Source organism: Somniosus microcephalus, unplaced genomic scaffold (genome assembly GCF_052327205.1).
Source record: "Somniosus microcephalus isolate GS21.2 unplaced genomic scaffold, FLI_Smic_1.0 unresolved_chr1, whole genome shotgun sequence".
Taxonomy (NCBI): domain Eukaryota; kingdom Metazoa; phylum Chordata; class Chondrichthyes; order Squaliformes; family Somniosidae; genus Somniosus; species Somniosus microcephalus.
The window spans coordinates 135,606,140-135,619,363 of record NW_028225179.1 but is presented as its reverse complement, the minus strand read 5'-3'; the positions used below and the strand labels follow the sequence as shown (position 1 = coordinate 135,619,363).

Genomic DNA, 13,224 nt, shown 5'->3' with positions numbered 1-13,224 from the left:
TCATCCTCCTCCTCCTCCTCTCCCTGGCGGCGGCGGCGGGCTCCCCCTTGGGCTTCTCCTCCCGGTCGCCCTGAGCCTGAAGGAGCCCGAGGCGCCGGTGCCGGTGGGCTGCAGCAGTGAGCCTTTGGTCACCAGGCTCCGGACCGCCTGGTTGACCCGCCAGTTGTTTCTGGCCACGTCGTAGCCGCGGCCCTAGAGGACCTTCTTGAGAGCCGACAGCGAGAGTCCCCGGCGCTCCTTGGTGGCCGCCACCGCCTCCAGGATCTGCTGGGACACGGTGGCGCCGGGTCTCCTGGCCGGGGGCGCAGCCCTGGTCTTCCTCCTGGTGCTCCTGGCAGGGAGAGTGTCGGCCATGGCTTGGGCTGGGACCTTTTCTCTCTCTCTCTATCTCTCTCTATCTGAATGTGTGTTGGATAATGAAGAGTTTCCAGCAGCCGGCGCTATTTAACCAGGCGAGCCGGACGCTGCAGAGCCAAAGGTCTCACCTCCTGGGCTCATCTCAGCTCCTTAAATGTTTAAGAAGAAACACATTACACGAGGGGATTCGTTTTATTTCCAAACCGTGGGCCAGGCTGGAGTGATAATGCCTTCCCGGATATGTAATTTGGGTCAGTTCATGAGGCCAAGTATCTCAATACAACACAGTTCCCAGACCTTCAAGTTCTTCTCTTCCTTTTACCATAATACAGGCTTTTAATGTCAAATATTGGCATCAGCTCATCGATTATTTATTCATTTTCATCCTTTTCTATCCTGCCTTTTAGTGACTGTTTTCTACACTCGCCAGCACGGTGCAGAAGACGCAATGTCTCTGCTCTGATTGCTCTCCGCATCTCAGTTTGGAGTTGAGTTAAAATCGGTTCCCCAGTGAGGTGATTTTGGAAGCAGCAGGTGATGACTTTATTTTTCTCCAGCCGCCTTTCTCGGCAGCTCGGCAGATAGATTACTGCTGGGCTCGGGAGGACCGTCTTTGGTTTATGAATTGTTTTGGGGAGGGGGGTTTGGGGATTTCAGTAGATTACTAACATCTCTGGAATAGCCCCCGGAGCAAATAATTTGGCCCTCCACTCCGGGATCGTTCTCTCGCATCTTTCTGAGCTTCAATTTGTAGTTCGGAGCGGGTGCCAGAGAGGAAGTGACAGGAGGCGAAACCGTTTGGAGGAAACGCCTCAGAAAGATAGATTTAGAAACCATTGCTGCCCCCCTAGGAGTGCCGTGACTACAAGACGGGAGTGAAGAACCCTCGCCAAGACCAGCCGAGCGCCATGGGCTCAGTCGCAAACCCGCCATTGCCACGAATTCGGTCATCTTCAAACTGCTTGTGGAGATCGCTCAGGATTTCAAGACCGGTCTTTGCTTGAGGTGGGGCTCCCAGGACAGTGCGCCATCCGTGCTCTGCGGGTCACCGTCATTCCCAAGGAAATCGAGCTGGGCTGCTGCATCCGCAAGAAGGAATGGACCCAGTTCAGTAATTGTACAACTCTGTTAGGATCCACTGCATGTGGAAACTGAGGAAAAAACACACCAGCACAATGACCCGAGTAAACACTAGTGTAATGTATTTACTAGTGAAATGCAGACACCGTCCTATTAAATTGTGTAACCGATGCATTTATGTGTTAAACAATCGTATTAGTGTTATCCTCCGTTAACATTAATCTAGGATGCAGAGAAAAGTTTACGATCAGTCTAGGGGACAAGGAGCCAGCCATGTCGAGTACTCGTCCACAAAACCGAATGAAATCACTTTATAGGATGTCTATCGTTGGGACATATATGAACATAAAAAAAAGTCTAAGAATGTCCCAGAGATTTCCCCATCTCCAGTATTTACATTAGTTGTCTCAGACTCCTGTCAAGTAATTTAAAGTATTTTTCTGTCATTTGTTTTAACAATGAGCGGTGCATTGTACAGGTACAAAAAATGGAAAACCTGGAACTAAAAAGAAAAATATTACGGAAACTACTGGAAACGCTCAGCAGTTCGTCCAGCATTTGAGAGAAAGGTGTGTTCAATTTTTTTTGTAATTGCCTTGCATTTATATCGCGCCTTCCACGACCTCAAGACGTCCCGAAGCGCTTTACTGAGAATGAAATAATTTTGAGCGGGTGGAAAATTAGTTATTTTAACTATTGTTAAGAACAACTTACATTACCGACCATCAACAGCCTGTGAAATTGGGCTGTGAAATTCGATTGGTGGGGGGTTCATCAATTAGTATTTCAAAAAGAAACACTTTAATTGGATCGGGAAAGGTGGCAACGGACCAAAGTCCAGTAAATACACCGCCTTTAAGAGGGCACCACTGAAAAATAATCCAACCGCGGATCCAATCACACTAAAAGCTTAATAACTAACGTCCTGTGTGGTGCCCACCCTTCTGACGTGTGTGTGTGTGTGATCTTTCGTGTGGCCATCGTATGAGCTTGGAGTGATCCCGACTCAAGCAGGGGAAAATCTTCACACCGGCTCTTAATTTTCCCCAATAATCAGAGCGCTTTTCGCCTTTTAATTTCATAGAAACATAGAAGATAGGAGCAGGAGTAGGCCATTCGGCCCCTCGAGCCTGCTCCACCATTCAATGCGATCATGGCTGATCATCCAAATTCAGTACCCCGTCCCTGCCTTCTCCCCATATCCCTTGATCCCTTTAGCCTTAAGAAATATATCTAACTCCTTCTTGAATATATTTAATGAATTGGCCTCCACTGCCTTCTGTGGTAGAGAATTCTAGGTTCACCACTCTCTGGGTGAAGAAATTCCTCATCTGTCCTAAATGGCTTACCCCTTATCCCTCAACTCCCCGTAATCAAATGATCATTTTATAAAACTTCCGAAAGAGATATTTGCTATCGAGTTTATTTCGCTATCCTGTTTTACATTGCGAAAATATTTATCCTTTATCATTTTCCAACTAGTGATCCGTGTTCAGATAAAAAAAATTGGCAGTGTCCGCTCGTTTAAAGCTCAATTTGGTAAAAATCGGTGGCTCTGAAAAGAGCCGTTGTGTTGAGGTATAAGTTTCACGGTCGTTTCTCCTGTTTAACGGCAGGCGTCGTTCCCCCGGTGGCCGCGGACGTCGGAGTTTTTCCGCAGCCGCCCCACCAATCTTTTGGGTTTGGCGGCCGGCGATCGCCCCCGGCGGGGGTTGACCGCCGCTTTCCTGCCGCGGGCGGGCTTGAACTTGCGGTACAGCCGCGCCTTGCGGCCCTTGGCGGTTTTGGGCTTGAGGTGGACGCGGACGGCGGCCCGGCCCTTTGCCCGCCCCGCCGCCAACTTGGGCCTGCGGTGAGTTGGCGCCGCTTTGCGGGGCCGGGCCGCCGCCGGACGCTTGGCGGCCGAACTCTTGGCCGCCGTCGACTTCTTGGAGGCGGCCGGGGTCAGGCGGGTGGCCGAGGTTTTCTTCTTGGCCGCTTCTTCCTTCAGCGGCGCGGGGGCCGCCGATGTGGCCGCTGGTGTCGGGGAGGGGGCAGCTGCCGTCGCCGGGCTGTCGGTGCGTGTCCTGGAGCGGTTGAACCTGAAGGAGCCCAAGGCGCCGGTGCCGGCGGTCTGCACCAGCGAGCCCTCCTTCACCAGGTACTTGACCGTGTGGTTGACGCGGGTGTTGTTGTGGCTCACGTCGCAGCCCCGAGCCGACAGCGCCTGCTTGAGGGCGACCAGCGAGATGCCGCGCCGCTTCTTGGTGGCCGCCGCCACCTGCAGGATCTGCTCGGTCACCGTAGGGCCCGTCTTCCTGTGGCGCGGCGGGACCGGCCGCTGATGCTGGTGGCGATGTTGCTGCTGCCGCCGCTTCTTGACCATCGGTTTCTCCACCACGACCGAATCTCTCACCTTCTCCCCCTCGTTGTTGTCAGCCATGCTCAGAGGCTGGTGTGACGCCGGGACTGGGATTGGGTTCAGAGCCGCTCTTTCCTCTCTCTCCATCTTCTTGTCACAACCTCGCACCAAAAGCGGCTAAAACTGAAGGCGCTGCCAATCGGAGCCGGCGCTTTTATAGAGGGAAGGCGGACGGAGTGGGGTAAACCCGCCGCCTGGCCCCGCCCCCTTGTCCTCTCCCCGCCCCCTCACCACCCCTTGACCTCTTGACTTTAGCCTTTTTGTGTTTCTCCCTGACACTAAAACCCCGATTCCTGCAAAACCCGCCCGCCCCGGCCTCCGGCAACAGGCCCGCCCCAAGGCACCGGCTGCACCGTGTCGGCCGGCGGCGGCGTGGCGGCCCCGGCCTCCCGAAAACCACGCCGAAAGTGGGGCCAGGTGCGAAAATCGGCGGCGCCTTTCGGCATTTTGGCCATTCCGCCCGGGAAAGGTCGCCCTAAACGCCGGCTTTGGCCGGAATTGAGAATTCTGCCTGAAAGCGGGGCTGCTCGGCTCCAACTTTCAGCTGGAACCCCCGGCCCTGGGCTTTCGGCTGCGCTGCCACGATCCCGTGAAAGTGGCCGCAGTAGCACAGATCATTCAGGGACCGGGACGGCGCACCGGCCAGTTGGGTTAAGCCAATGGGATCGCTTGACTTCACAAATTCCTGCTCTGGGGAATTCAGGCTCCAAGAATGTGATACAATAGCAAAATACTGCGGATGCTGGAAATCTGAAATAACAACAGAAAATGCTGGAAGCTGGCCAGGCAGCATCTGTGGCGAGGGAGACAGAGTTAACGTCCCAGACCTGAAACGTTAACTCTGTCTCTCTCCACGGGTGCTGCCTGAGTGTTTCCAGCATTTTCTTTTGTTATCCAAGAATGTGATGTAGTCTTTTGAAACGTGCTTGTGTTAAAACTTTTCTTTTCCTGATTTGTTGGAGGGGGGTGAGTGGAAACACTGGGTATTTCCAAAAAAAAATCGTTTAAAATGCTGTTCAGTAACAGCTCATTTATTTTTGAAAGGAAGGAAACTTGAAAATTTATTTTCAGAATATGATGTGAGTTTCCCCCGCCCACGTTTAAACACAAAACGTCAGCTATTGTTTACACAAACCACCCATTCAGACGTCCTTAGTCAATTAAAGGCTGTGCCAAATGTGATTTTTATTGCGGGGGCGGGGTGATGGGACTAATGAGCAATAAGAGAGTTAGGAGCCTACTCGCCCCCATACTCAGAACTGATCGGGGCGTAATTTCAGTTCCAATGGACAGCCAACCAGTCTGGTTTGAAACTCAGCCCAGTTCACAAGACAACTTTATAATGCAGCACATTTCCATGTCATTGTACCACTAATTATTACCAGGTTTACTCCGTCCGCCTGCTCATTAGCGAGCTTACATAGCCAGATATTTGATATTTTTTCAGGATGGGTTGGGAGTCTTAAAGAGCATTTCTAATCTTAACTGATACCATTTGAATGATGGTGATGGTGGCGTGGAGTTGTTGGGGGAGATTCTCTCCCCGAATTAATGCTTGCAAATTCAATTCTTACGGTGCAGATGTAAAAATAAATATGTCAATTGCTCCTCGTATTTTTTAAATACTAAAAGGTGTTCGACAATACATTCCAAGGCTTGAGGTCCCAGCTAATCCATTACATCAGGAATAAATGGATCCCGGGGAAAATAACACACGAGCATCGGAATGAAAATACATGTGTTCTCTTTTGAACTTTTCAACGTTACTATTAAATCGAGGGTTACAACCGCTCAGTCGCAGTTGTGGGTGTTCCGTTATGTAATCACCGCCCAATCTAATTGGTGGCCAGGGACGCAACAGGCCAGATCCTTATAGGTTATTTGATGTGAACTGGGTCGCTGTGTTCCTTATTTATTTCAACACACACATGGGGCACATTATGGACCTGATCAATCGCTTCGCTTTTCTTCAGCCGATTTGTCACTGAAACATAGGCAGAACCTCAGAGTCCACGGACAATTCAATAGCGGCTGTAGGAAACATAATGATCACATGTGACCCATTCTGTGCTTAAAGTTAGTCATCTACGGAGATTTTATATTAAAATACATTTCCTTTTTTTAATTAAAAGCGGCAATTAAACATTCTGTTCTGATCTGATCTGGCACTGAAAGTAATTCGGCAGAAATTTCCCAATGACGTAAAGATATGTGCTTCCCTGGAGTTTAACCGGGATTTTCCAGTTCTGCGCTCGCTGGCCCGACATTTTTCTAGCATAGGCGAGAAGTGGAGGAAAATCGCAGGCCGGCAAATGCATAAACGGAAAACCTCCGCCTTCTTGCGGGCACGCACGCAAATTATTTTTAAAGTTGTTGAACCTATGCTAATACATCTCTTTCCCCAAAGCTGTTGTTGCAGGAAAGACTGTGTCAACCATAAGGGGGTATAACAGACGGCCGAGGCGATACCGACCGTTTTGCGATTTCCAAATGTATGTGTTTTGCGCCCATTTCCGAATTAATTTCTGAATTCTAAGAAGCACTTGTATGAATCCAAGATTCAGAAGCACTTTTCCGGATACTCAGCGCTCGCCGCACGAATGGATATACCTGCAGCTCTTGATGTCCCTCTGGGAATGGTCTATCTGTGTAGAGTGCAGTGCACAAGCCTGCTGCCCCGTCGACCACTATGTCAAATGGTTCAAACCTCATCAAAGGATGCAGTCGGGCTCAATAGTAACATTGCAGATTGAACTTTCCAACCTGTTTGCTGAAGAGTCTGCAGACCAAATTCATTATTCAGCAGCCAGGGAGCAGGGAGCAGAAGATCATAGAGGTTCCAATTGGTACGATCTGGAATACAGAGCCTCAAAGAGTGGTGGAAATAGCTTCAATAGGGAACTGGATCTCTACTTAAAAAGGAAAAACATTGCAGGGCTATGGGGAAAGAGCAGGGAAGTGGGATTAATTGGAAATTCTTTCAGAGAGACACAATGGGAGGAATGTTTTGGTCTATATGTGACTCCAGCCCCACAGAATGTGGTTGACTCTTAATTGCCCTCTGAAATGGCCTAACAAGCAAAGTGGCTCACCACCACCTCAAGGGCAATAAGGAATGGGCAATAAATGCTGGCTTTGACTGGAATGCCCATGTCCTGTGAGCGAAGAATAAAAACAATTGCTGTAACTGTTTACTGTAACTACTCGTCTGGAAAGGATTGATCAGGGATCTGAGGATATTACAGATTAGGGTTTTTGAGCAATCCTAAAAAAAAAAGGTCCTAGTCAGCTTGCTTGATTTAACGTTCACTGGTGTCTGTTTTCAGCCATCACTGAGCATCCAGGCCATTCTCGAATGCTCCATTATTGGGAAAGCATGAGCTTGTGTCGGAGACTGTGGGATGGGTTTGGATTTCCATTAGGAGGGAGGAAGGAGTAAGAATAACGAGCCATCAATGAGGAACAAGACAAGAGAAAGGATCGTACACCAACCTGAAGAAAATGGAGAATATAAAAGGAGCGACGGCACTCCGAGTACGCTCAATACTTCAATCTTGAAGCCAATGAGTAGACCATATAAAAGCACAACTGGGCAGCTCTACGGGGTTGGTGGTGGTTGTCAAAAGATGACAAAAATCGAGCAAACTGCATGCAAATCAATTGAAGAGAAAGCTCCCGGTAAACAGACGGCCATCAAGGGTGCTCCAACATTCGACGGAGCAAAACCAATTTCTGACACGAAGTTAACCTAACCCGCCCAAATGAGAACAAGGCGAGGTCAGCTCGACGCCCGAATTTGCACTCCAATAGCGCGGTGAATTTATGCTTTAACCCACCCCCACCCCCCCAACCCGCGACTTCAATGGAAACAATATAAACTGTGCCTGATCCGCTACCACCCGGGTGCACCTTCGCCGCAAGAAGTCAAGAAGACAAAAATCGGATGAGGTGTAAAACGGGAACCGGTTCCCGCTGGGCGGGTTAAGTTAAAATGACCCCTCCTCCCTCAATAGAACTGAATATTGGGCGGGACGTTTAACTGGCGGCCCAGTCTATTCCGCCAGTTTTGGACTACCGCCCCAGATGAATTTCTACCCCCCCCCCCGTTCTGTTTTGAGTGAAGCAACCATCGCCTCGAACCAAAGGGGCGTTCGTTTCAGGCAACATATAGGAGCACCACAGGGCACATTTTCCAAATGGAGCCTCGCTCTCCAGCAGCACCATTAGAACCCGGCTTTTCCTCCTGAGCAAAGAGCTTCGCCCACCTCAGACACCTTTCCTGATTTCGGGCGCCCGTTGTTCACGATCTTTGGTCCATTAAGATTTGTGCCCTACTCATTATACGAGGTCAAGGCGGGTTTTTAATAACACATTCAAGGAGCTCAATTGGGAATGAAAGTTAGGAGGTAGCTCTTCAGAAAGAGGTGGGTGGCTCTGAAAAGAGCATTTGTGGTCCGTTGAATCGATTTATTGATGTTGGGTGTCCTTTAGGTGTAAACCTTGCTGGGGTGTCCGGTTTTCTTGGGCAGCAGCACGGCCTGGATGTTGGGCAGGACCCCGCCCTGGGCTATGGTGACCCCGCCCAGCACCTTGTTCAGATCCTCGTCGTTGCGGATGGCGAGCTGCAGGTGGCGGGGGTGATGCAGGTCTTCTTGTTGTCGCGGGCCGCGTTGCCGGCCAGCTTCAGGATCTCGGCGGTCAGGTACTCGAGGACGGCGGCCAGGTAGATCGGCGGCCCCCACCCGTTCCGAATAATGGCCCTTGCGCAGCTGTTGGACGCGGCCGACCGGGAACTGGAGACCGGCTCGGGAGGAGCGGGTCTTGGACTTGGCGCGTCCTTTGCCTCCGGTTTTACCGCGGCCCGACATTTTGTTACAAACTCTCACCGACTCCAATAAGCCGGTTGGTGCCGGGCAATTCTCCTTTTATACCTTTCAGCCAGATCGGGATGCGGTCGTTTCTCATTAGTTGAATAACTATCACTTGTTTCTGATTGGTCTATAACACAAATAGACACATTACAAATATTTAGCAAATAGGAAGCGGCGTCTTACCCACCCCTAATTAGCATACTTTGTCTCATGGGTCATGGGGCATAGCGCAGCAACTCAAGGTCAGCGGCCAGGTAGGAACATACACACGAACAATGGCGGACAGGTAAAAGCCCTCTGGTCCATCTAGCCTGTCTCACGCAACTGCGACAACCTGTGAATCACAATATATACGCTCGCCACCACCAACCCGAAGCCATGTGACATCCTGGGAGCGGCGGGAAAAAAAATATTTTAAAAACAGGCCAATTTGGGGGGAATTTCCTCTCTGACTCATCTAGGCGATGAAAACGAGTCCACGAGATCACTGCAGTACTCATCTTCTGTAATGGGTGACCTCCGCCCCAGTCAGAAACAGGTCCAGCTCTCGCTTGAAGGTAGATGGGAACTCCGGCCCCGACATGGTCGGCGTAGTAGTAGCCAGTGCATGCGGCCAACCGGGAACTGGAGAGCAGCCCTGATGAAAGACAGAAAGACTTGCATTGATACAGCACCTTACACAATCTCAGGATGTCCCAAAGCGCTTTACAGCCAATTAAGTACTAGTTGAAGTGCAGTCACTTAATGTGGGAAACGCGGCAACCAATTTGTGCACAGCAAGGTCCCCACACACAGCAATGAGATCATGACCAGGTAATCTGTTTTTAACTGTTGTTGGAGAAACATAGAAGATAGGAGCAGGAGTAGGCCATTTGGCCCCTCGAGCCTGCTCCGCCATTCAATGAGATCATGGCTGATCATCCAAATTCAGTATCCTGTCCCTGCTTTCTCCCCATATCCCTTGATCCCTTTAGCCTTAAGAAATATATCTAACTCCTTGAATATATTAAATGAATTGGCCTCAACTGTCTTCTGTGGTAGAGAATTCCACAGGTTCATCACTCTCTGGGTGAAGAAATTCCACCTCATCTCTGTCCTAATTGGCTTACCCGTTTTATCTTTAGACTGTGACCCCTGGTTCTGGACTCCCCCGCCATCGGGACCAGCCTTCCTGCACCTAGTCTGTCTAGTCCTGTCAGAATTTTATAAGTTTCAATGAGATCCCCTCTCATTCTTCTAAACTCTAGCGAATATAAGCCTAATCGGCCCAATCTCTCTTCATACGTCATTCCTACCATCCCAGGTATCAGTCTGGTGAATCTTCGTTGCACTCCCTCCATGGCAAGAACACCCTTCCACAGATAAGGTGACCAAAACTGCACACAATACATCAAGACGATGGCTTCTGTCTTCCCAACATTCAGCTGGATCAATGTCGGACAAGCAGGCTGCAATTTAACAGGGCAACTTATGGTACCAAAAATATATTTTTCAACAAAAAATGCTGGAAATACTCAGCAGGCGAGGCAGCATCTGTGGAGAGAGAAACAGAGTTAACGTTTCAGGTCTGGGACCCTTCATCGAGTATTTCCAGCATTTTCTGTTGTTATTTCAGATTTCCAGCATCCGCAGTATTTTGCTATTGTAATATATTTTTCAAGCTGCAGCCATGTGGAGACTCTCCCCCACGTGCCTGAAACAAGTTGCAACACCATGAGCGTTTCTGATTGGCCAGTTGGCACCCCTTGTTCCAAACTCACAATAGATACTTATACGCTGGTTCACCAATAGGAATCCTTCACTTTCTGATTCCTGATTTGCATACGGCTGGCTATTAAATAGCGCGTCCAGGAGACTTTCAGCATCACAAACTCTCGCGTCAATTCACCATGCCTGAAGCGGCGTCCAAGGGCATCGCCCCGAAAAAGGGCCCGAAGAAAGCGGCCACCAAGAAGCGGACCAAAGGCGAGAAGAAGCGCAAGAAGACCAGGAAGCAGAGTTACAGCATCTACATCTACAAGGTGCTGAAGCAGGTCCACCCCGGCATCTCCTCCAAGGCCATGAGTGTCATCAACTCGTTCGTCAACATCTTCGAGCGCATCGCCTGTGAGGCTTCCCGCCTGATCCGCTACAGCAAACGCCAGACCATCTCCTCCCGGGAGATCCAGACCGCCGTCCGCCTCCTGCTGCCCGGGGAACTGGCCAAGCACGCCGTCTCGGATGGGACGAAAGCTGTCACCAAATACACCAGCTGCAAATAAAGCCTGCCGTTCCTCCCACCTTAAAAACTCAACCCAAAGGCTCTTTTTAGAGCCACTCACAAGATCCAGAAGGGACTATTTTCATTTAACTAATGACATTTGAAATATGGACAGCACAAAGAATGAAACTCTTTATTTAACCCGCACCGTTTCATTTTTTTGTCGTATGTTCAGATTTTGCTGGTGTTTTTGTAATACAGTATATCGTTAATTTAAAATAGATTGAAATTTAACAAATATATAACAAAATGATGTATTGTCACTGCCCTGTTTTTGTACAAAGCACTCATTTATAAGCGGGTCGCTGAAAAGCTAAAATGAAATTAAATCTGTCAATTCAGGATCCAGTAATTTTAAAGGATCAATTTGCCATAGTTCACATTTTTGATAATGAATTATTCAGTGTCACAGATGCCATTTTAATCATGATTAATCAGTCCCACAGACGCTGTAATTTTAATTAAAATTATTCAGTCTCACAGATGACAATTTTTAGCAATAATGATTATTATTTAGCCTCACAGATGCCAGTTTTAATTATTATTCAGTCCCAGATACCATAATTTTTAATGATTATTCAATCCCACAGAAGCAATAATGTTAACAATAATGATTATTATTCAATCCGACAGATGCAATAATTTTAACAATACTGATTATTATTCAATGCCACAGATGCCATGATTTTAGTAACTGGTTATTCAGTCCCACAGACGGCCATCATTTTAACAATAACGAGTATGATTCACAGGCGTGCTCTTATTCTATAAGCCGCCTTTTTCGTTGGTGTCCATTTTCCCTCCTTTTTCTTTGGTGTCCGAGGTTGGAGCGAATTGAAAAACGGCCCGCAAAAGCGCTCCGGCCACGGGCGGGGTGAAGAAGCGCCACCGGTACCGGCCCGGCACCGTGGCGCTGCGGGAGATCCGCCGCTACCATAAGTCCACCAAGCTGCTGATCCGCAAAATGCCCTTCCAGTGTCTGGTCCACGAGATCGCGCAGGACTTCAAGACCGACCTGCGTTTCCAGAGCTCGGCCGTCATGACCTTGCAGGAGGACAGCGAGACCTACCTGGTGGGGCTCTTCGAGGACACCAACCTGTGCGCCATCCACGCCAAGCGGGTCACCATCATGCCCAAGGACATCCACCAGTCCCGGTGCATCCGCGGTGAGCGCACCTGAGCCTCCCGCCACCAGCAGCCTTGGCCCGTTTGAGGAACGGGAACTTGAAACCAAACTGCTCTTTTAAGAGCCACTTTAATCTTTGTGGGGAAAAGCTGTAATGTAGAGAAACCTGCATAACCCAATATTTACATTGCAAAAGCGAAACACTGCTGGGAACCTGGAATGAATGCTAGAAATACTCAGCAGGTCACCGACCTGAAACGTTAACTATGAATGTTGCAGGGACCAAATTGAAAAAGTAGAGCACGTTGCAATGCAATATAAAACCTTGCAGCACAGGAGGGAGGTCATTCTGCCCATCGTGCCTGCGCCGGCTCCTATCCAATTTGTCCCACTGCTCTTTACCTATAGCCCTGCAAAAGATGTTTCTTTTTCAGTATTAAAACATAGAAACATAGAAGATAGGAGCAGGAGTAGGCCGTTTGGCCCCTCGAGCCTGCTCCGCCATTCAATGAGATCATGGCTGATCATCCAAATTCAGTACCCTGTCCCTGCTTTCTCCCCATATCCCTTGATCCCTTTAGCCTTAAGAAATATATCTAACTCCTTGAATATATTAAATGAATTGGCCTCAACTGCCTTCTGTGGTAGAGAATTCCACAGGTTCACCACTCTCTGGGTGAAGAAATTCCTCCTCATCTCTGTCCTAATTGGCTTACCCCTTATCCTTAGACTGTGACCCCTGGTTCTGGACTCCCCGACCATCGGGAACATCCTTCCTGCATCTAGTCTGTCTAGTCCTGTTAGAATTTTATAAGTTTCAATGAGATCCCCTCTCATTCTTCTAAACTCCAGCGAGTACAAGCCCAAACGACCCAATCTCTCCTCATACGTCATTCCTGCCATCCCAGGTATCAGTCTGGTGAATCTTCGCTGCACTCCTTCCATGGCAAGAACATCCTTCCTCAGATAAGGCGACCAAAACGGCACACAATACTCAAGATGTGGTCTCACCAAGGCCCTGTACAACTGCAGCAAGACATCGTTGTTCCTGTACTCAAACCCTCTTGCTATGAAGGCCAACATACCATTTCCGTTCTTAACCGCCTGCTGCAACTGCATGCTTACCTTC

The 13,224-nt window shown here is 49.1% G+C and overlaps 2 protein-coding genes and 1 pseudogene across 2 annotated transcripts; 1 reads left to right on the top strand and 2 right to left on the bottom strand.

The window, feature by feature from the left end:
* Window positions 1-2,846: 2,846 nt before the first annotated feature.
* LOC147095923 (uncharacterized) lies at window positions 2,847-3,952 on the bottom strand. Its single transcript, XM_085974037.1, has one exon. The coding sequence runs from the start codon at window positions 3,923-3,925 to the stop codon at window positions 3,044-3,046; it is 882 nt and encodes a 293-aa protein (XP_085830163.1). The 5' UTR covers window positions 3,926-3,952; the 3' UTR covers window positions 2,847-3,043.
* A 4,273-nt stretch (window positions 3,953-8,225) lies between these two features.
* Window positions 8,226-8,737, bottom strand: LOC147095922 (histone H2AX-like; annotated as a pseudogene).
* Window positions 8,738-10,592: 1,855 nt separating this feature from the next.
* LOC147095921 (histone H2B 8-like) lies at window positions 10,593-11,110 on the top strand. The gene has a single exon (XM_085974036.1). It carries the CDS (start codon window positions 10,599-10,601, stop codon window positions 10,968-10,970), a length of 372 nt encoding a protein of 123 aa, XP_085830162.1. The 5' UTR covers window positions 10,593-10,598; the 3' UTR covers window positions 10,971-11,110.
* Window positions 11,111-13,224: the final 2,114 nt, after the last annotated feature.